Consider the following 24,316-nt stretch of genomic DNA (forward strand, 5'->3'; position numbering starts at 1 on the left):
GCACAAGAGGAATAACTTTCCTTATTAAAAAGATTTCATAATATTCTAATTTGTGTGTCTAGATAAACTTTTTTTTAAAACAAAAGGATACTATCATTTATTGAGCACTTAATATATGCCTAGTGTTTTCATCTACATCAATTCATTTAATATTCATAAAAACTCTAAAGGCAGGATTTATCATGGTTCACATTTTATAGTTGAAATAACTATACAGAGAGGTTAAGTAATTTCCCCCAAGGTCACTCAGCTAGTAAATGATAGAGCCAGAATTCAAGGCTGGATATTTCTGACTCAAACTCGCATGTAGTTTTTCTCACTATGGCAAGCTGAATGAAGTATGAAGACTCTTCTTGCTGTCAACTAGTTGAGTAAATGACAAGGACTCTAAAGTAGAGAGTAATTACAAGACAGTATTTCAGAACCTGGCTTTCTTCAAGTGCATCTGAAGTAGCAAATTTCTTAGTTTTGCTTTGTTCAGGCTACTACTGAAATGAAATTGTGTTCCTTTAAAATATGCTAACCAGTAGAGAAAGAAGGGAGCTCAGAGGCAAGATGGAGAGGTGAAGAATCCAGGCTAGGATTAGAATTTTTCAGGACACACAAGGATTTGCCTCAAGTGTTACAGAGTAGACAGCATTTTGAATCCTAGAGCTCACATGGCTTATGAGAAATAAAGAGCATTCACCCAATCAGTCAAAAACTCACTAATCTCCAACTATATGTATACCCATATGCTAACTACTCTGAGGGACACAAAGATGGATATATTGAGATGAGACAGGACAATGCACATAATCAGAAAATGCCAGAATTAGGTAGTATATGATAAAGGCCAAATGAGTTACACATATTAAGTGACTTAGGAGAACAGGAGAAACAGTGAGCTGGAGGGGATCCAGAAGGTTTTGTGGCGATATGGGACCTGCAGTTGAGCCTCTAGGTGTGGCTAAAAATCAAATAGGTAAAATGAATAAGGAGTGTTTGGGATAAGTCAATGGAATGGTCTATACAGGAAAACAAGACTGGAAAGATAGTGGAGTTTGAAAAACGCAGTTTCTAAGACTGGAGAAGAAAAAGAGTGGAGGCACAGATACAGACCAGTTCTGAAGGATGCCACCACTTAATCCGTCAGATCAGATGGCTCCTGCAGTGATCTGGGGGAGTGATAGGCACTCACAGAAAGAAGGGTGAACCCAGACAGAAGCTAAGGGAAAACCACCTTGGAGGCCCAGGTTTTAGAAGGCTGCAGCATAATTTATGTTTGTTTTTTCCGTGGGAACCATGTGCGTACACGCTGGCTGTCCAATCACACTAGCTGCCGGCATTCCTAACGGAGGATCCTTTGTTCCAAATAGCAAGGCTCAAAAGAGACAGTCTGATAAAATCACACTGAGATCAGTACTCCCAGCTGGTGCAGGGCTGATGCCATTCCATAACACACCCTACAGGAAGCAGCTTGAGATACACAGCTGATTGACTTCCACAGCAGGAGCCCTGTGGCAGGCAGGGTGGGGTGGGGACTGGTCAAACATGGAGAGAATTCTTTAGCCGCTTACTCAAATTAGTTCACCAAGATCCAACTGATCCAACTAATTTGCGTAAGTCACTCTCAGAAGCAACATTGTTCCTAACTAAATTTTGAAAAAAGGGAGGAAAACCATGCTTCCCTCAGACAATGGAACTATTTCATCACTTAACTCTTACTTGTCATGGAATCTGAAGAGCATAAAATATCAAATCCCCTGTCTTTCTATAAGTAGGCTGAATAATTCTTTGCTGTAAGAGGCTATCTTGAGTATTATGGGAAGTTTAGCAGCACCCACAAGATGCCAGCAGCAGCCTCCCTAGCCATGACAATAAAAAAATGTCTCTAGACACTGTCAAATGTCCCCCGAGGACCAAAACTGCTCCCCCCACCCCCAGAGAGAGCCACTGGTCAAGCAAAAGCTTTGGTGCCAAACAGATCTTTCCAACCCCAGCTCTATCATTTATTTGCTATGGGACTTAAACAAGTTACTTTAATGCTTTCAAATCTCAGTTTTCTTTTCTGCAACTGGGATTTTAAATGTCTGATTTATTGCAGGGGGTGGTGGTGGTTAGGACTGGAGATCGTTTAGACTTAAGTCTCTCCTGCTGTTCTTGCCCCTACATCACCACCACCACAATTCTTTGTGCCTGTTTCTCATACTACACGGTTAACTAGAGACCATCTGAGATCCCAGCTCTCACCACAAGGACTGGCAAAGAGCAAGTGCTCAGAGAGGATGGACTGAAAGGAATACGGAGCCCCTTCCTCCTAAACCCCACAGAAGGATCCATGGACCATCACCTTGCAGCACTCATTCTCATTCCTGGGTGGCCAAAGTTCTGAAAGGTATACATTTCAAATCACAGTACTGATGGTAGGAAAACAGCCTGTGAAGGCCCAGGGAATAAGTGCATCCCATTAATCTGCCAGAGCCAATACCAGAGGCTGGTATTTGAAAAGCACTCGGTAGTGGCAGGGGCAAAGTATTAAGGAAGGTGGGGAGGGAGCACATTCTCCCCATAGCTAGGTTTTTCCAACCGGGACAGCTGAGACTTGGGAAGAGTCCGTCTGGCAGGAGATAGCCCTTTGGTGCAGTGACTCTTTGGTGCAATGACCTGACGTGACTCCCTGTGGGACTGATTTTATTCCTGGGAAACCACCTCTAACAACAACGTGCCCTTCAAAGCAGCTCATTGAACTTCCTAGAGGCTCAATGCTCATGACTCGTGTGCCAGCCAGCTAGCTGGAAAGTGCCCAGGACCAAGGCTAAGGCTGAGACCACTTACCACACATTTCTAGACCCAGCGAGAAACAGCTCCATTCTGCAAGTCTGTGCTTATTCCAACCATGTCCTCTAATCCAAACTCAATAATAAACATACGTTCCGCATAGTGTAAATTCTAGTTTTTCCGGACACACGTTTCATATGATGAATCTTAGTTGCAAACACCACATGCTGATACTACATATGAAGCATTTCAGTAAACTCAAATCAAACTGCTCAGTCTCTCTCACTCAGTCCTTCCTGCTGGTTGAAGATATATTCGTTTGTTGCTTTAAAATCAGTCTTTGCTATCGAAATTTCCAGACAGATTTTAGTGAAATCTATCAACACTTTCTTGATGCCCTTCCATTTGATTTTACTACTTTCACTGAGGTGTGAGGCTCCTTTGAGATGATGTAACAGTTGCAATCCTGGGATTTTGCTTGTGTTGCTGATATTTAAAATACTAATGGCGATACTTTAAAATGGGGCTGGAAGAAGTTCAACACAAAGCAAACTGAAGGATCTTAAAAGCTCCTTCACCTTCTCCCCACCCAGATGCTACAGTGCGGGTGGAGAGGATTATTACAGAGCACTGGAATTCTATGCAGGGAGGGGGGTGCGGGCAGAGGGAGGGTGGTCACAGAAGGGTTATAAATATCAGCAGCCCGAACTGTGAGCTCCTGGGCTGAGAACAACTGACAGACTGTAGTCTCCCTTTAAAGGCACAGAACAAGGACGTTCCCTCAAGTATTTCCACAAAGGAAGTTCCTCTTCTCCACAGAAACGCTCCATCAACCGAACACCTGCATCAACAACTCTACGCAAAAGAAACTGCAGATGCCAGGAAAAGTGACGAGGAGGTTTTTAAACCAGACACAGATTAGCACCAGCAAAAATAAAGAACTCAGGGCCTGGCCTAGAGCAAGGCTGATTTACAGGCAGTTGTTGCTATGACACAGTCATAATCAGATTACCAGAAGGCGGCTCGCTGCATAAATATTTAACTCAATCAACAAGCACCTTTCCAACTAAGCCCTCACTTTCCCACACAGAGATGGCACTTTTCTCCCAGGGCACTGGTTCTCAACTGAGGGAAGTTTTGCTTTCTAGGGGACATGTGGCAATGTCTAGAGGCATTTCTGGTTGTCACACTGGGGAAGGGTTGCTACTGGCATCTAGTGGGTGGAGATCAGGGATGCTTCTAAACATCCTGCAATGCACAGGATGGTTCCCACAATAAAGAATTATCCAGCCCAACTAACCCTGTTCTAGGACATTCTTTACTTCCTTGCACCCCAGTAATTCCTATTGGAGTAGCCTTGTTTAAGGAAGAAAGAAAGAAAGAAAAGAAAAGAAAAGAACAGAACAGAACAAAACCAAACCCAAGACTGGCCAAGGGTCAGCACAAGGCAGGGATGGTGGGTGGTGGTGGTGGGGTGTCTACCCATCTTATCTTGGCTGCTGCAAAGCAGGAGGTACCTAAACCTCAGGTGACAGACAAGTCACACCACGTGTAATTCCCTTTCTCTCCAAGGGCAGGCAGTTAATGCTGGCCTCTTGTTTGCTTTCTTCTCTGATAAATCTAACCGGCAAAGATGCAGATGAGCTGATACCATCTTCGTAATTATTGAAAGGAAGGAGTGAGCATCTTTGTGCAAACTGGCAGTCACTCAGCTCCGCAGCAGGCCCTGGCCTCCTTGAGTGTTCACATGTTTGCACAGGGAAGCCTAACCTTGCTTTCTGTGAGGCAAAAAAAATAAAAAAATAAAAATATAAAATGAAGAGGTTTATGGGGCTTTCTTGCTCTGGCTTCACAGTAGGATAGAGGTCTCCAGCCAGGCGCTGCAAGTGTTCGCAGTCCCGGATCCTGGGCTCTGCTCAACCTGAAGCGGGACTGAGAGGAGCCCTAAGGAAGCCAGCTGCCTCACCCACAGCCACCAAAACCAAAACCTCCACATGCTTCCTGACTGAGAAGCCAGCGTGGTTTGTGATGGGGGTGTGAGGGAGGGGCTGGTGTAAGACTCAGAATGATCTCAGTTCTTGATTACAAAACCTACACACGGAATTTCAAAATGAGGAAAGCCTCCTGTTAGCAAGAGACTTCACAGATTTCTTCTGCAAATTTTGAGTCTTTTTCTTGCCTTACTAGGAAGGTCACCCTAGGGGAATTCTTTCAGTGAAATAAAGGTCCCTCCTTTCTTGTTAGTCTTGTGAATGTATATACAATCCCTTTTCCTCAATAATCAGAGACTCTTGTTCAGGAAAACGGAATTTCCTGAAGAGATTAGCCAGTCTTTTCCTTCCAGTTTTCTGAAAACACACTCAATATTCTCATCTGTGATTTCTGGAATGGCTTCTTCGTTTCTACTTTCAACAGAGAGCTGAACCCAGGAAGGCGCCCAACTCAGAAGGCTGGGGGTCTTTGCCTGTTTAGTGGGAAAGGACTCTTTTCACCCATCTGAAAGGTCCTCGCTGGCTGACCAGTTTCCATCAATTATTCAGAAGAAATTGAGGGAAAAGCCTTTCCTAGGAATAATGACTTGGTTTTTCATGTTCATTTCAGGAGAAAATAATTTCTCCCACAGGCTAACAGCCTTTCTATTGCACAGTCCCAAGTGAGCCCAGGGTTCTCCACAGACCTGACTCATCTGCCTTTTCCGACCATCCAGGGGAGTGAGCTAGGTCAAAGCACAGCCCTGTGCTTCCATCTCACAGATTTATACCTTATTCTCTTCAGCAGATTCCGTGCTGATAACATGATCCCATTATAAAAAGAAAGGGTTCAAGACTTAAAGCTAATGCTGTTTTTAACTCTTTATCTTCATCTCTGAACTTTCCTTATTGAAAACAATTTGAATCTGAAAGCAGAGTCACACTGTATGCATCTGGTCTACCGCTGGACTACAGAGAACATTAACCCAGGAACTAAAGGCTCAGATCATGAAAATGACTCAGTCCTCAGAATGGGTCCAAAAGGACCTTCCCTTTACTCAGTCTCTAGGGGACTTTCCCCCTCTCATTGTTTTCGCTTCCCCTGAGCTCAGCATGACATCAGCCAGGACTGTGCTCCTCCCCTCCTGACTTAAGACCCTTGTTGGGAGGAGGCAAAAACTCTTCCCAAAGCCCTTGACTTTATAAGGTGGACCTGTGGAACCAGGCTTCTGATCTGCATCCCCACCCTGAGGAGGACACAAGCAGGGTACCCAGCTTCACCATCCTCTTTCTCTCACTTCCGGCCTTGCCTTGTCAACACCAGTTCTGTGCAGATAAACACACTACAGGTGACCAGCTGATCAGTATCTGGTCCCAGCCTTCACATCCGCAGTAGTGGTGGTGGGAGGCGTCTTAGAAATCAGTGAAATAAGTCTGCTGTAAGAAGCATCTAAGCAGCTACTGAACCCCTGAGCGCTGCTAGACTACATGCTGGGATACAAATAAAATAGGGTAACGTCTAGTCATTTCTTAAAATCTTCCAGCAACATCAAAATTCAGAATGTCTCTAGAAACCAAAGATTAAACGAAAGGAAACAGTTACTTGTCCTCAAATCCAAACACTATATATGCCTGCCTGTGTTCTCTCTTTTTAAATTTTAGTCAAATTTAATGTAATTTAAACAGGCTTGTTTACTTCATTTTCTAGCTCACTGAAGATCAGAAGGAAGGGACAGACTGCTCAAGGCAGACCCAGTAACAGCTGGGAAAGCAACAGCAGTAAGAAATAATACCCGATATCAGGGTGATGGGGGAAAAAAACGGAAAGTACCCCTGCCATGTTTATACACACACAAATACCCAATCCAACCAGTACAGCAATTAGAGGACCTAAGCAAGGCCTTCAATACAGAACTCAATCTGCACGGTAATTTAGGAACATTTAATACAGAGCAGCCCCAAATGTCTCTCAGGCCCTTGAGGATACCACTATAGTAGAGAACAGCATAATCTTTTTAGTAATGTTAACCTGCACTCATAAAGAAAAACTGATGCACAATATAATGTTTAGAAAATTAGGCAAATAAAAGTTAAAATAACTCTCACATAAACCAGAATCTAGTTTCATAAAACTATTTTGGAGCCTCAAGGGATAAGCTTCAGTTTTCTAGAAAACTCATTTAGTTGGTTAGACTGTTAATTCTAAGAACCCGGATCCGAGTAAATGAGATAAATGAAGCATGCCTGCAGGGAAAGGCTTAACCACGGAAGAGGAAAGAGAAGCATTTGTGGTGAAGCAGGAGAGGCCGCCCTGCCACTGGAACAGGTGTGGGCGTTTCCCAGAAGAAAACACCTGGGCTAATGGGTTTGAACTTTCTCCACAGACCCTTTCTTTACCCAGTGTCTCAAGGATCCCAAGTACGATGACTTGCGTTGCTCCAAACTGCACTGTCTCCAAACACTGGAAGGGGGTCTTCAGCCAGCGTCCCACCTTGGTACTGAATATCTATCCCCTTAGCTAGAGAGGCCCTTCTGAAACAGTCACCTTTCTACACCTGGATCTTGTCTACAAACGTGTGAGCTTTCTCAGGGCCACATGACTGTGATCTGGCATCAACAACATCTTTCCATCCATGTTTTTAACAGAAAGAATCCTGGTAGGCAGAGGCTCTGAGAGAACAAATTAACTCTTATGGCAGGAGCATTAGTTACTGTGTAAGTGGGAATAATTATCACAGTGATGGAAGTATCCTTTCCAAATCTACTCAACGCACCAAGAAGGAAAGAGCAACAAACAGGTCACCCGCAGGAGAGCGAGGCACTTTTAGGTAAATCTTGGTGTGAAAAGCTCATACAGTGACAGCCAAGACCCAGCGGCCAGCACTGAGTTCCAAGCCCCAACCCGGCAAATTCGCACTTTTGAGTCAACTCCTCTCATCTTCCCCTGTTTTAATATAGACTCGCAAAATCTCAGGACTGGAAATTCTGACTCAGGCAAAGAATCAAAACACTTCTGCAGTTAAGGCGGTGCTTCTCAAACTCCCCCACAGGCAGGGACCGTGTGTTCCTGGGGAGTCTGGGGTGGAGTTGCAAGCACTACTTGATGCAAGTGGAAAATTTCTTTGAAGTGTCATGTTTTGTCTTAATAATTCATGAGAATTTTGCATTTTATTTCATAATACATCAACAATTTTCCCTCGAAAGCTGTGAAAAAAACCCCATACTTTAAGAAGATGAGCTTAAGGTTTCTCATATCTCAGTTTGAAAAACAGGGCCCTCAAAACACACTCACTGCTGTTATAAAATCAGGTAGCTTGAAATTTCAACAAATCACAAGAGGAGATTATTAAGAGTAAGAAATAAGGTTTGGACATTTCCTTCTATACCCTTAATTGATCATACATATTGAAATAAATTACAATAAAAAAGATCCAGACCAGTTGCCCAGATGTCCAAGAGACTGTTTAGTCTCCAAACTGTATGCTTTAATGGTGACAGAAGTGAGAAGAATGAAACCAGGGACAGAAGTGAAGATGTCTACTCAATTGGCTTCCCAGTTACAAGAAAAGAAATACATATATTAGACAGAAAAAGGTTAAAAAACAAGGGCAGGACTTACTTTAAAATCTGCTAACTGCTGGTTGATGACATCCACCTCGGTCCCCACGACCCACTGGAGGGCCTCTCCCTCCTCGGCCGCTGTGGTCATGTCATTGAGCGCTTTCAGTTTCCGGTAGAAATCCTCCACTCGGCCCAGGGTCAGCTCCAGCTGCTCCTGGCGAGCTTTACTCCTCTCCGTCAGTTTGCCACACTGTTTGTTCAGGGCTTCTAGCTCCCTCTTGAGACCCAGCAAGTCCAGGGTCCCCTCTTCCTCCAGCATTTGTCGGCACTCTGCTTCAGAGGCCTCTATGTCTAGCTTGAGGGCTTGGATTTTGTTGAGGAACAGCCGGACGTCCTCAATCTGAGACTGGAGGCTGTCAGCGTCCCTGCCGACAGCACCCATGCCGTCAAGCTCATCGTCCAGGTCTGCCAGTTGAGAGAACATTTCTCGGACTCGGCAGTGAAACTGGCCGATCCCCTCCAGCTTGTTTTCCATTGCCATGCAGCCACTGTTCACTCTTTGCTTCACTTCTAGGAACTCTTGCTGGGCGACCTCAGCTTGATTCAGAAGCTGGGAAGCATCGGACCCATCCGGGGCGTCCTCCACGAGGCCCTGAGTGAAGTCCCTTAGGTAGCGCACCTGCGGCTGCAGGGCTTGCAGCGCTTCCTGCTGGGCTCTCAGCTTCTCCAGGTTCTTGTTGCTGCAGGCTTGAGAGCCGAGAGCGTCAAAGATCTCGAGTTGGTGTTTGGCCCCTTCAACTTTCTTTTCAATGTTCTTAAAGCTTTCCTGGAACTCCTTGAGCCTCTGAGTCATTTCTTCAAGGGACCCTGTTTTGGCCTGTAGCTCTTCTGTAATGGAATCCATGTTCTGGTTGATCCTAGCCTTCTCATCCCGAATATCATCCTCATCTGTTTCCGAAGAGTTGATGAGAATGTCAGCAGCGCTGTTGAGTATTTCCAGCAGAGAGCGACGTTTTTCCACCTCACTCAGCATAGCCTTTGATCTCAGGAGACTGGACTCCAGCTGCACGGGGTCCAGAGTGACCCGCAAGTCAGACATCTTGGCCTTACAATCTTCTATCCATGGCACGAGGTCCTCCACGTGCCACTGGTATTTCTGAGCTTTCTGCAGACAGTCCTTGAGCCTGGCTTGTCTGTCTGCAGTTTTTCTGCTAAGCTCTTCCCAGTGGCTCTTGAGCTCAACCAGCTGGTTTTGTAGAGTCTTCTTCTCTTCTCCAGGAGGCACCGAGAGAAGCAGGGATTCTCCTTCTGCCACAATCACCTCATAGGAACCACTGTGCTGGTTAAGGCTCTTCTGAAACTCTTCGTTCTCCTGTAGCTGAGACTGTAGCCGCTCCAATTTTGCAGAAATTGGGCAGTTTTTCGCTTGCTGGCTTTGTCTGTCATTCAACCAGGTTCTCAGCTCATCAAACATTTGCTGGAACTGCTGGGTGCTGGCAAGAGCTGCCTGGAGTCTGTTCATGCGATCAGCTGAAATGAGAAAATCAAATTTAAATCATCAAGTCTGAACATGGCATCTAAAATGCTAGCTGAGAGTACACTGGCTTATCTTAGGGACAGGAAACCATGCTTAACTGAGGGCCTACCATACAAGAAGCACGGAGCTAGGCTCCTTCATGTACTCTGTCCTATTTAATCCTCACATCAACCTTGTAAGGTGATCTAAGTAACAGAAGCAAACTTTTAACTTCTAAGCTGGTAAAAAGCCTTAAGTGTTTCTAGAAAAAGAGGCAAAAAGTTAATGACAAAAATTTTTTGTGCAAGGCCATGATAATTAAGTCTAGAACATGTTCTAATTTTGTACATATGGTGTATGTGTGTGCGCGCATAACTGCACAGTCTAAAGAAAACGAGTTATCAGCCAAAGTATGTATGTAACTCCACCTCTAAGTACATCTATGAGCATGAATCTCTACCTGCTGGCTGAGTTTATATGGGTACTCTTATCTCTAGGATTACGGTATATAAAATCAAGCTTCACAAGTTGCTAGTGCCCAGTCAATGCGTAATGACCAAGGCAATTTTCACTGTAGCTGGACAAAGGGATAAGGGAACGCTATTCCGAGTCCAAAAGCTACTTAAAGGTCACCCTAGATTTTTGGGATGACCACTAACCCATGACTTCTTTTGGCTTGCCACTGATAATGGCAGCAGTGTGTTCCTCACCCAACGTACCTGCAAGGTCTTCTAAACCTTGGAGAGGCAGGGCAACTGTCTCCAAACGCTTCTTCAGCTCATCCTTGAGGTACTGCTCACCAATGAGCACTGAAAGTTCATCGCAGAGGGTTTGTGCCTCCTTAATTTCGTGGTCTAATTGCTCCACGTCAGATCGAATCTCACTGGTCTCCTCTAATTGCTGCTTCACAGCTTCAGGTTGGGTGCTAATGGCTGACTGGCCACTCAGTCGCTGTCCAACTGCCTTCACTTTCTCTGACAAGTCCTGGAGTAGTTCCTGGTACTGGGTGCTTTTGACAATAGCTTGGTCAATTTGGCTGGAACGGGAATTGAGTTTGTCAGTCAGCTCAATCCACTTCTGATTGATGCTCTGGAGTTCCTTCTGTACTTGGCTGGTGGATGGAGAGCCATCTCCAGGGCCTGCTAGGATGCCCTGAGCTGCCTCGTTCAGCTGCTCATGCTGTTGCCTACGTGCTTCAAATTCCTTCAGCATAAACTGTAATAGAAATGACACCAAGATGTTTAGAGAGAAAAGGCAGGTCTAAAAACAATGTCAAAATAAAAACTGACTTTGGATTGTGCCAAGTAGTGCCAACTCCTTCTGAAAATAAACCAGAAAACTCCAAGGACCAGGCTACCAGGAAAATGCAGTATCACTTTTAACAATTGCTTAATAAAAACCTGTTTTGAAAGGATCATTGATTGTGTCTATTTTATTTCTTTTCCTTATTTGCCCTATACTGTTTCAACATCAGTTAATAAGGTTGGCCTGGGTTGGGAAACCAAAGTTTGTTTTCTGGATTGGCGCTCATCAGCTTTGTCAGGCAAAACCTAGGCCTCTGAATTGGGAGCTTGGAACCCTGGTCCCCAGAGTCAGCTACGTTACTGGCTGGGCTTGCCATTTCAACTCTCAATGCCTCTGCTTTTCTTATTAGTTCCTTTCTCGAAGTTCCAACAGCACATCTAATCTGTACATTACAATGCAGTACAACTGAATAACTTGCTTTTTAAACCAAGTACCACTCCCTTCCATTCTTTTCTACCCACTGTTTCACTCATCAAAAAAGTTGGGATTATGGTCTCTGGAGTCAGACAGCCTGGTTCAAATCCTGACTGTATCACTTGCTAGCTGTATAAACTTAGGCATGTTTCTAGAAGTTCTCCAAATTTCAGCTTTCTCATCTATAAAATGAGGATAGTAAACTACTCACTTGGCTGTCGTAGGGTGACATAAGAAAACTTATGGAAGGTACTCAGCACTTACACTATATAAAAATAAATTTGACACAACCTCAAGGAAAAACAGCTGTGTAAGTAATGAACTATGATAGAATGTAATGAAAGTAAAAATGATAAAATGCTGATGTGAACTTAGAACTGTGAAAGCAAGAAGTAAAGGTGGTTAATTCCTCAGAGGAGACAAAAGCAGAAGAGAGAAATCAGGAAAGGTTTCACAGATGATACTATAAAGAATACATGAGTTCTCCAAGTGAACAGAGTGAGGCTGGTTTCAAGGAGGGCCTGGGATTAGCAAAGGCACAGAGATAGTGACATATGAGTGCAGTGTGATCAGGAAAGAACCCATTATCTGGCGTGGGAAGAAGCCTGGGTATATGGGGAAAAGCTGGCAAGGCAAACCAGGCCACACATGCACCACGTCACCAGGTACTCGAATTTTGTCCAATAGTAAACCAAGAGCCACAGAAGTGTTTTAATATATTCAGATATATGATTTAAAGGGATGATTTGATAATTGTGTGGAGGATAAATTAGACCAAGAAGCCCTTCAGCATGTTGTTGCAGTGGTACAGGCCTGAGATCCAGCCTACCTAAGGCATTTAGAGTGGAGAAGAGTTTAGAACCGTGGTTCTCAAATTATGGTCTGGTGGCCTCTGGGAGTCCTGAGGCCCTTGCATGAAGTCAGTGAGGTAAAAACTATTTTCATAATAATAATAAAATGTCATCTGCCTTTTAAAACTCTTACTCTCTCACAAATATTCAAAGAGGTTTTTCAGAGGCTACATGACATCTGATATCACAACAGACTGAATGCAGAGGCAGACATGAAAATCTATGAGAATATTCCATTAAGCCAGACATTAAAGAGATTTGCAAAGATATAAAACAATGCCACTCTTATGCAATTTTGTACATTTTGGAAAATGTTATTTTTTCATAAAAATGTTACTTATGTTAATGTTATGGTTTTATCACTATTGTTTTAAAATTATTTAACAAATACATATTTTAAAAATTCTTCAATTTCAATATAGTTAATCTCAATTAGATATCAGTAGATAAACACAAGCTCTTTGGGGTCTTCAATAATTTTTAAGAGTGTAAAATGGTTTGGAGATCAAAAAGCTTGAAAACCACTGGATTAGAAAAAATATTTATAATTGAAGTAAATAGGACTTGATAATTAATTAGATGCAGGGGTTAAAAGAAAGTGTTCCTTCAAAACTTACTCTTAGGCCTTAACTTAGGGTACTTGGTGGGTGGTGAAAAGAATCAGAACAAGTTTGGGGAAGGATACAGAATAAAGGAAGGTTCTAGGCATAATTACACTAGAGATGACATAATTGAACTAACCTAAACTTCTAGATGTGAGGTACTTAAATCAATTTTTTGAGGTCTGATCAGCAGAAAATCTTTGAGTGAAGCCAGCAGATATATGATATTGCATGAAGCAAAAGGGATCACTACCACTGGGGATTAAAAATAAAATGTGGTTCTACCATTTAGTCAGAAGTTCCGATTCTCACATCTGCTCACTCTACTGCCTCTGCCAAGGATATTAATACTATAGTTATTGAATGTTTACTCTTGAGCAAGAACCATGATAAAGATCTTACAAACATCTCATTTAAAGTGAGGAAATGGAGACTCTGAGAAGTTAAATGACTGGTCCAGGGCCATCTAAATCTACTTGTTGAGAGTGGCATTCAAACCCAGGTTCACGTGACTCTGATTTCTTTGCTCTGGAGTATTCAGCCATACTGCTCACCTGGACCTGCTGCTTTTGTGCATTCAGCATGTTGGGGTCAATAGACAGGGGCCCCAGCACTCCCATCATCAGTTCCTTCTCCATCAGCCAGGGCCGGAGCTGGGATTCTGCAGCCTGGAAGCAGGCCAGATGACTTGCAGATTCCTCCAGCTGCCTTTGCCGAGCCATTGTCACTTCAGTAGCCCTTTCCCACTGGGAATCTGAAGAGAGGAAATGAGAGAATGTATTTTTTTTTAATTCTCATCAGCCACTGGCCTAGTCCCTAAATTATGTTCCTAATATACTAGAGGAAATGATCCCTAGAGCATTATTTAAATATTTTCTTAAGTTAAAAATAACCTGCAGTTGATCTTAGCTAAATTAACAAACAGTTTTGTATTTTGATTGTGGTGGTGCTTATATGAAACTACCCATGAGATAAAATTGCACAGAACTATATACATAATGCATGTAAAATATCTTATGCTATAAACATATTATTTTATAACCTGTTTCTCAACTTACTACATCATGAACATTGTTCATGCCAATGAGATTTTTCATAGCAATACATATTTATCTACATCATTTATAGTTCAATATTATGAATGCAGCATAATTTATCTAAATCTTTCATTGAATGTTTAGATTATTTCCCATTTTTCATTTTTATCATCAATGTTCCCTTTGTCACAGCAGATTGTTGGTCTGACTTGCCCAAGAAAGCCAAACTTCTGCCACTTAGAGCGGAATCTCTAAATTTTTTCCATAATCAGGCTCATTATTCACTAACCCTATCTGGCCCTCTTGCTTGCTTATGAAAATTAACTAAAAATAATCCCTGTTTATTGAATGTACTGAAATCCTGTATTTGCTTTGAAGACAAGCAGTTTAGTGATTCTGTAACGTACTGAGCTCCTCTTGCACTTTCTTCCAGTTTTCTGCTTCTTGCGAGTTGGGATATGTTTTCAGTAATTCAGCCAGGGCTTCCTTTACATTTTGGACTTTTGGAGAATTTTGTTCCAATTCAGCCAGGAAGGCCTAGGAGAAAGAACACCACATATGTCATGAGATTTCTGGACAGGAAACCAAGCAGGGAGGAAATGATGGGAAGACTGGGAGCCAATTATAGGCTCTACTTCTGCTTCTATTCGTGAATTGTTTTGTGATTTTAAGATACTTAACTTTTCTGCTTCAATTTTTATTTAACAGGAAAATCTAGATGGCAGGATCTGAATTTCTTTTATGTACAACACCTTAGTAACCCAATAATAAAATGACTAATCCCTATAAACTGAGGGTGCCGAGATCTGATGATGACAATGATGACAGTGACGGCATGTTTACACAGCTGTGGGAGATTAAATGCTAGGCTCAACTGGAATACAAAAATTTGAGGTGAAAAATCTTTATAGGACTTTCTTATTTCTTCTGACATTTTTCCTAATCTTACACGTCAACCTTAAGAATGAACTGCGAGCATGGCTGCTTAGATCCCTCCCGGAGTTGGAAAGGTGCTTTGATGAGAATGGCCTGGCTTGTACCATCACACAGAAAATGAGATCCCATTTTCAGAGAACTAATGCTTCTGGGGAGGGTTATTCTTCTGCAAACAGATCTGCTGTTTGTTGCTCAGTCTGATTTATAACAATTTCTAATTTCATAGGTAAGAAAGTTCTCTGGGAGAGTTTAGGCATATCAATCATTTGAAAGTCAAAAAAGCTGCTCCTCACAGCCTGGGTGGTTGGCCATGTCTCTCTCTCAGGCCCCTGGGCTCAGGCAGGAACACTCATACAACAGCCCCTTCCTCTTAGTGTCTGGGATACAGTTAACGTGACCACAGCACCTTGTTAGATTCGGCTTGGGCTCTCACTGTCTCTGTCTTGGTTGGAGATGATGAGGCACCCATGCCTTTCAGGACTTCCTCTTTTGATTCCAGCCACTGCAGCACTGAGCTTGCCTCCTTCTGAACTTCCTGCATTCTGCTGAGGACAGCCTGAAGGCTTTCCTGGTGCTCCCGAAGTACTCCCCCAAGTTTCTCGTATTTCAAGTTTACATCTGACATGTCACACTGGATCTCCGTCAGATCTAGCATCACAGAAACAGAAATCAGACTGGGAATAGCTCTCCAAGCATCCCCACTGGCTCCTCACTAAATTATTCATCAGGATTAAGTATCTCTCTTACTGCTTCTAGTGAACTAGAGATTATCTTCCCGCTAAATCACATACAAGTTCCTGTTTGCATACATACAAAAGCAAAAGAGCTCTCATTAATCTGCTTTCTGCTTTTGGCATTATATACTTAGGTGTATAAATAAAATGCTAAGTAAACATGGGAGCAGCAAAAGTGAAGGGAGGGAAGGATTTGGGGCATTCTTCCACTTCCTCTTCTTCAAACTACAGAGAAGTCACCTAGCTGGGAGGCTGAGGGCTAGACTAGACTACCTCTAGTATAGCAAAGATTTGCATACATTTCCTTCCAATCTGGTGGTCCAGTTTATTTGCTTGGTGCATTTATTTCACTGGCTGCCAACTTGTTTAGCCTCCAGCTAGCAACAAAAAGACATCACGGTTGCTTCTGCCCAGATTCTTACCCTCACTCCCATCCTGGCAGCAGTTCTTCACACACATGGAAACACACAGATGCAAACATGAACACTGTCCTAATACACCCACAAAGAGGCACTTGGAAATGGCATTCTCACCTTTGCAGGTGTGGTATCCGTTTACACTGCCTACAGAGCTTCCTACAGAGGGCAGTATGGAACCTGAGCAGAAGGACAGAGAGACAAACAGGGCAAGACAAACGTGTTAGGAATACATACAGGCACTGATTGTTCTTTGGCACTCACTTTAAGCTCAGGTGTCAGGCAGTTAACACAGCACAAGACAACATACTCATGGAAAGAGACAAATCATTTTAGCTGCCAGGCAACAGTGTCGCTGGAGGTGTTTCAGCTCCTTAGCAGTAACGATTACTAATCCTTTCTAGAGGAAATCCAAATTCTCTTCTTAAATCTCCAACTCGAATTCTTTGGATCTTGCCCTAATTTTCTGAAGCAAGTATTAGTAAACTCACTAAATCTTCAGAATGGTATTTGACATACTTTGGAATGAGGATTCATAATACAGCCAAAAAGGTTCAACTTTAACATCAATGTTCTTCAACATAATAAAAATGAATAATAAGTACAATTAAGGACATAAAAAAGCAGCATTCTTTTACTAAAGACATTAAAAAGAGCCCTTCTTATATTGTTTCAAAAGATGCCCTGTCTTTTCTTTTATGACTTTCTGCTCCCCTTCTCACACCAGAAGACAGAAATTCTAAGCACCAATAAATCTGGCTCATAAATATTCCCATAAATTCTGTTTAGGGCCTGTGGTTCTTTTTCTAATTACGATTTCGCCTATATCCTCCCCAAGTTTATGACTTGTGTTTCAGGAATATCCTGGGTGAGTAAAAATTAGATCACGTAACTGTAAACATGATACAGAAATATGAAGAACAGTCATGATCATAAGGTTACATTCAAAGGGCAGAATAAAACTCTCGTGTGCACTGATTTCACTGTGGAAGAAGTCATGTGCAAGGTTATATCAGAAAATATTGATTGTAAAAAGCTTTTAAATGTTAACATTATTGTACTTTCAATTAAAAAATGGATCAAACAGAAAGATATTCCACTGCAGTGTGATGACGGCCAAAAAGAAACTGGACTAGTAATTCGGAGAAGATGGTCCTAGTCAAGACTGTCACTAATTCTGTATGTGAGCCTTAATCTGTGGACAGACGTCAGTATCTTCTCTGGGATATGAAAATAACATGACCTATGCTGACATCTCTCACAGGGTTACTGGCAAGAGGCAGTGAGGCAGTGTGTACGGAAGCTCTTTATGAAACCAGAAGAGCTACATGAACATAAAGCAACAGAACACTGACGGCTTTCCGGAGATGGAAGAGACCTTCTAGAGCACTCAAGGCTAGGGATCTTCAAACTGGTTCCCAAGCACTTTATGGAGGTGTTTTAGGGCCTCTGTAAATGTTTGGTTTAACTTCAATATTCAGAATATATTTCTAAGTACTTAGAAATGGCAATAAAACATGCACATTCAACTATGTTGAACACCACATTTTAAACCAGTAGGTACAATCAATTTATGCTGATTTGGGCGGGAAAATAAAGTAGCTCCTGCACCTCTACACACACATTTAAATTTCTTCTTGAGTGTCACTAATGGGAAAAGCTGTAGCTTTTCCACCAGCACTTTATAATATTCAAACTTACACATGTCCACTCATGTACAAAGAAGAACACCCATAGCACATGTGTATTACATTAAATAAAATGACAAAAAGGTTGAGGTACATCTACTCAGTGCAGGCTCTCATCAGGGTAGAACTGTGTAATAACAGAATTCTCAACAGTTCATACTGTAAAGTGAACTTTTAAAATGTGCTATCATTTACAACTATTTATCTGTGAGAACCGTATTTTCTGGATACAACGCAACCAAAATAAAAAAAAAAGAGAGAGAGAGAGAAAGAGAGAAATAAATGAAACAATGAAGCTGTCATCCAAAAATTCTTTTTAAAATATTTATATGCACTAAGACAGTCTCAATATCCCTTACTGATAGATTTCATAGTAGATAAATGCTGTAAATCCACTTACAAGGGAAATTTATGCCAACGAAATATTTTTATTTTATATTGTAGAGTTCTATATGAGATTTATTTTTAAAAAAGATTCTAGTACTTTAAAAAGTTTGAATAACCACTGATCTAGTCCAGGAGTCACAAAACGTTAGTCCACCTGCCAAATCTGTCCCTCTGCCTGTTTCCGTATATAAAGTTTTATTGGAACACAGCCACACCCATTCATTTATATATTATCTATAACTGCTTTTGTGCTACAATGGCAGAGATGTGTAGTGTGACAGAGACCACATGGCCCACAAGCCTAAAATATTTACATATGGCCCTTTATAGAAAAGGTTTGCCTGCTGGTTAAGCCACACACTAATAAATCACTGAACTCAGAAGTTTAAGTGTTAGAATTTAAAAATCACCAATTCCCTGAAATGCTGTCACTTCTGGGTCGTTCCAACAGATTTTTAAACTTTAGGATACAACGGGAAAGTAGCCATTCTCAAGAAGAAAAAAGAAAATAACCTTTCCCCTACTATGTAAGTGACTATAGGAATGCATTAACATAGTTTGGTAATAAAACCTATGAGATTCCAATTAACAGCCAGCAAGTGACTATAAGCTCATAACGCATTTTGTTTGAAAGATTTAATTTGCAGGCACAGATTATTCATGTATCTGGGCACAGTCTTTGTATGTACTTCCAAGAAATGTGCCAGTCCCCAGTGTACCAATATTGACTCCTAAAAATCTAGCTTTTCTCAAGATATACTTACACACTCCAGGGCTGACCCCAATTTAAAGTTAATACATAGCCATTCCATCCACATATTTAAAAGAGAGAAATTCTTCAAGATGGAAATCCTACTTTAATCCTTCTGCATTCTTTTGACAGTTCTAAGTGGGCCAACTAGTCCCTTTACTTTTTCCCATCACAGGAAGGGATTTTGCAAAATGGAGCAATGCTATAAAGCAAATGGGAAAACAGATCAGCTTGAGGGGGAAGACTGCTTTGTGAAACCCCCTTGGTTCTCATATCTAATCTTGATTCTGACTTTTATTAAGTAAAAGGTCGTCACTACAGACCAAAGAAAAGAATGATGCTTATTCACCACATTTTTAAGAGCCTGAACTCACCTGTCTTGCCTTGGGAATCAGGTGCTGTGATCTCCATGATGAGATTTTCTAAAGAAGTACCTTTGCAGTTGATTTCTTCTACCAAAGTTCCCTTACTTGCCCAGTCACCTAGGAGATCCTGTTTAAAGAACAAGATGGCAAAATGTAGTATCTAGAGGCTTTCTCTTTATAAGTAGGGACACTTGTTCTACATGTACTCCCTAAAGTTTTGATAAGCATTAATCAACCATCCTCCTTTATTTAGCCATTTCAAGATCATGGTTTAGCCAGCCAAGGTGTGGGAGAATGACATTCTGGAATATTCAGCAACTTCTCACTCATTCATTCATCAATTAAATATTTTTTGAGCATTTACTATAGGCCAGGCATTGTGCCAAACACTGGGGATACAAAATAGGACTATGATACAGTTCCTAAACCAAGAGCTCAGATTATCAATTGCCTTATAATGTGATAAATGCTATTATAGAAGTATGGACAGCCACCAACTCTGAGCACAAAAGGAGACACATCAAACTGCCTAGAGGGAGGAAAGCTTGGAGTTAAGAGCTGGCCAGGTGGAAAAAGGGAGCACTGTGCGTATAAAGAATAAAAAGGAAATAGTAATTGGAGGGTAAAATGAGGACATTGAGATGTAGAGAAATATAAAGAATTATAGGCTACACTTTGCATTTTCAAGGGAAACTTGTACTGGGTTTGAAGTCAGAGGGCTAAGCACACAGAAAGCCGTAGGAGACAATGGCATCTGTTCTAAGACAAAGGCATCTGGTCATGTTGTCTTTAACCTGTGGAATTCTGCTCCTTTCAAAGCAGGGACACCATCTGAGCCTTCAGTCCCTTCCCTCACACTGAATTTCCCTGACAATCCATTTAAGTTTGCTTTTGACTTCAAGCTGCAGAACTGCAGCAGAGAAAGACACAGAGCCATGAACCTCTGGCAAGCTCATGCTGCCTAATTTCCAACTGAACCTTGTCCATTCAGAGCTTGTCAGTGCTTTTATTAGTCACTCTTGATTCCAAAGAGCCACAGTTCCCAAACTATGCACTGACTCACAGGATATTTTAAATTTTTGAGGGAAACACAGTGACATCTGTTGGACACCATGTGAACAACTCCTGTTATTTGGACCTGACCACTTATAGCAAGTGAGGTTTTTATTTTTTGTTTTGTTTTGTTTTGACCTTGAGATGCCGTGAAAATTTTCTTGAAACACAAAGGGCACTGTGAATCAAGAAACTGGGGAACCTCTGTCCTAGGGAATTCCCTACAGCACATGCTCCTGGCATACTCTCTGTGAAAGCGATCAAATTCTTTCATCTGCTCAAGACAAATACTGTTTCACTAAGAAAATAAGGACAAAGCATGAGAATTAGTTGGAGGCTGGTTTCAACAAAAAGAAATACATTAGAGGCTGGATGACTATGAATCAAAGTTAATGGACACAGGATTCTGTAGCAGATGGGAGAAAGGTTGATCCTACCCTTGTAGGTACCTTCCAACCATCTGAGTCTAACTCTTCTATTATTAGATGCAGTACCAGATCTTCTCTCTTCAATTTCCTGATCATATATCTGGTTACTAGCTCACATGTAATTGTTTAATTCTCAAACATACAATGAGAGTGTTATCTTCTCAAGACTGGACTTTGATACGTCTTTTTTATGACCCACCACAGCATAAAAGGCATCCCCCAAACACCTGAAACTTTACAGATATTATTCCCAGGTTATTTTTTAGGTTTTGTTTTTTAAATAGGAGATGTTTTGCTGCTCAGTGCTTGGATAGGGATAGGTGGGAATCACATGAAGAGAATGGAGGAATGCCTTTCTGATACAGATGGGTAACTTGGATTTCTCACACCACTTCCCCATCACAGTTGGAGATGAGTCCATACAAGCTTCCAGGCTGCTGTCTAGCCCGATTCCTGGAGATCCTTTTGTTCACCTACCTTCAGGTGTTCAATCTGTTTTTCCAGGTCTTTAGTACTCAAGAAAGTCTCTGTAGGTGGAATATTTCCTTCAGTTTCCTTCAGCCATTTCTGGAAAGTCCTAATCAGCTTCCGGAATTCATCCAATTGTTCCTGGCAAGATGATGCATCTTCCTCTCTGTCAATGGAGACATTTTGTTACTTGTTAAACTAAGCTTTGTAAAGACGTCAACTTGAACTAAAACTAGGTTCATTCTAGGACTCAAGGCATCAGTTTTCTAACAGGGACTTTCCTTCCCATAATCTTTTCCATGGCAGCTTTGGCTAAACAGCTACATACAATGTAGGAGAGCATCAAACTAAGGAATCTGTTGCCCTTGTTTGGACATTTCTGGGGAAAGGAGTCTTCAATCTTACTCTAGGCTAAAGTGAAAGTGAGAAAAACTAAAGGGAGCCTGCTATTTAGGTACTATGATACAATGGAAAGAATGCAGGCTTTGGATCTGGAGCCCAGCTCTGCTACTTTTTAGGTGTTTGACTCTTTCAAGGCCTAATTCAAATGCTAATTTCTTTAGCAAGGAAGGTTGCCAAAACTGAGGTACAGAGAAGTTAGGTTAAGCACACCAATGAATAAAATAAATCAAGGAGAAAGAAGAATTCAATCTGGAAATTAAGTTTTGGGAATGGTCACATCTATCAGACTTTAAGCCAGAGATCCTGGTTCTTCACACAGCTAAAAGGCCCTCAGCAGAGGGGAAGAAAAACAAAGCCTTCTTGGCCTGTGTCCCGTCCCCTTTCCCTACACTAAATAACCTGCTGCTTACAGTGGTGATTTGAGCAACTGTTTTCCTCTAGTCACTAAAGCAGTCAACTGCTAAATTGAGATATTTATGGCTAAACAAGAGAAGTTTTATCAAGCCCTTAAACCCAAGTGAAGCTTTCTGATGGGGGAATCATGGCTTTTCAACTGTCATCTGACAACCTGAAGTCAGCCACCTTTGTCATATATTCCCATGTCTGCATTAAAAGAAGAATCTAGAAACTCCTCTAAAACATCAACATAAATGGTCAAAATAAGCAGGGTGAGTGCCAATATAACCCTTAATTATGTCTGGGAAGTCTCTTCCAATTTTTCTCATTATGTCAAATCCTGTCACAATCCTACTTATTGCCTGAAACTTGTTGTTTGGTCTGGTGACCCGGACTTTTTATTGTGCAAAGGGGGAACTGAGCCCCATGACTGAGAATGAAATCATTATTTAGTAACAGAAAAACCACTAAGCATCAAGCTGACTGAGTAGCTTTGTCTGAAAGAGGCACTTTTTAATCTACTATGGCTCAGTAGTAGAGTTCTTGATGCCATCTTTTCTGGTGAAGGAGGAAGGAAGAGAAATCATTTCATTCAATAGCAAGAAAAAGTTAGCTCCACGACACTAACCCCCACCTATGAAAACTCACCTCTCTTTAATTGTCTTCTGCAGCTCTGCGAAGTCCTTTTTGAGGCTCTGCACTCTGTCCTGGTGCTGGGACAGGTCCAGTGCAAAGCCACAGGAGCTCAGGTCAGTGACTAGGTGCTCAAGAGTATCCAGGTTCTCCTGTTGGTCTTCCATTTCCAAATTGAGCTCCTGTAAAACAAACAAGGAAATGTATCAAATCCTCTGATCCATATAAATAAATAGACTTTAAAGAATGAGAGATATCTAGATTAAAGGTTGGAAAAGTTCTCCCAAATCTATAGAGAAAGACAGAACAAGAAAAGAGGCATGTTCACCTGTTAGATCAAAACACTACATATGTAGGATTTCTCCAAACTGCCCGAAAGTGGCTAGGAATTTCAAAGGAGTCTTGTCTCCTTTAAACTAATGTTCAAAGATTCTGAAGGCAGCATGACAGAATAAAAAGAATGGAGGTTTGGGGTGTGAAAAAGACCTGAAATTCAGTCATGGCTTTGTCATGGCTTACTAGCTTGTGATCTCAAGCTAAGCTTCTATAGTCTGTCTGTAACACATTCTTCACTATTATTTAACGTTGTATTGACAATATAAGCCCATGCAACAAGAGAAAACAATCTGTGGCATAAGAATTTGAAAAGAAGAGATAAAACTATATTTTCAAATATATGAAAGTACAGTCGTAAAGTCTAAGAGGATCAACAATACAACCAAATTAAACAATGAAGTAATCCAGTAAGGGAGCAGAACATAAAACTAACATATAAAAATCAAGAGTAAATATTCATTTATAATAACAACACAAAAAGTACAATTTTAGGAATCAACTAACAATAAACATATAAAATCTTTATGAATTAAACTTTAAAACACTTCTGAAAGACACAAAAACAGACATGAATAAATGGAAAGATGTTCCTAAAGATACGTATGTATGTATATGGGTGCATATACACACATGTGAATAAGTAAAGTGACCCAAATTAAAATACCAACATTTTTCCTCTATGACTAATAAAGCTGATTCAAATGTTCACCTGGAAAAATAAATGTACAATCATAGCTACGAAAACTCCTAGAAAAGAAGAAAAAAAAAAAAAAAAGGAATAGGGGAGATTAACTTTACCAGATAGTAAAACAAACCATAAACCCTCTAGAATTAAAAATAGTATGGTATGGCTAGTGAAAAGAAAGATTAGTGAAACAGAATAGAAAATTCAGAAATAAGAGGGGGAGGATACAGCTCAGTGGTAGAGCACATGCTTAGCACATGCAAGGTCCTGGGTTCAATCCCTAGTACCTCCATTAAATGAATGAATGAATGAATGAATGAATACATTAGTAAATCTAATTACCCTCCCAAAAAAGAAAAAGAAAATCCAGAAATAGACTTGAATACATAAGACATTTTGTATATGATAAAGATGGACTCTCAGATCACTGTGGTAAATAAAGATGGACTTATCAAATAAAAGTTACTGGGAAAACTAGACAGAACTTTAGAGAAAGATGAACTTGTATTCATCCTCACATCATACCTTGGAATAAACTTAAATTGTTAAATATTCAAGTGTAAAAAAATGAAACCAAAAGATATATGCACCTCAATGTTCATAGCAGCACTACTTACAACAA

The 24,316-nt window shown here is 41.2% G+C and overlaps 1 protein-coding gene across 10 annotated transcripts in view; it reads right to left on the bottom strand.

The window, feature by feature from the left end:
- Window positions 1–24,316, bottom strand: part of MACF1 (microtubule actin crosslinking factor 1) — a 300,927-nt gene that overhangs the window by 73,733 nt on the left and 202,878 nt on the right. For 7 of the 10 annotated variants that reach the window (XM_072974708.1, XM_072974712.1, XM_072974711.1 and 4 more), the window contains 9 exons: window positions 22,689–22,855; window positions 21,252–21,408; window positions 19,303–19,420; window positions 16,220–16,282; window positions 15,359–15,600; window positions 14,424–14,553; window positions 13,534–13,733; window positions 10,527–11,022; window positions 8,350–9,821 (listed from right to left, as the gene is read on the bottom strand). In XM_072974708.1, the coding sequence (XP_072830809.1) occupies window positions 8,350–9,821; window positions 10,527–11,022; window positions 13,534–13,733; window positions 14,424–14,553; window positions 15,359–15,600; window positions 16,220–16,282; window positions 19,303–19,420; window positions 21,252–21,408; window positions 22,689–22,855 (3,045 nt within the window). The remainder of the gene's footprint in view (window positions 1–8,349; window positions 9,822–10,526; window positions 11,023–13,533; window positions 13,734–14,423; window positions 14,554–15,358; window positions 15,601–16,219; window positions 16,283–19,302; window positions 19,421–21,251; window positions 21,409–22,688; window positions 22,856–24,316) is intronic. The other 3 variants (XM_072974710.1, XM_072974715.1, XM_072974714.1) reach the window with 1 other exon arrangement.

The sequence above is a fragment of the Vicugna pacos genome, chromosome 13, assembly GCF_048564905.1.
Source record: "Vicugna pacos chromosome 13, VicPac4, whole genome shotgun sequence".
NCBI classification, from domain to species: domain Eukaryota; kingdom Metazoa; phylum Chordata; class Mammalia; order Artiodactyla; family Camelidae; genus Vicugna; species Vicugna pacos.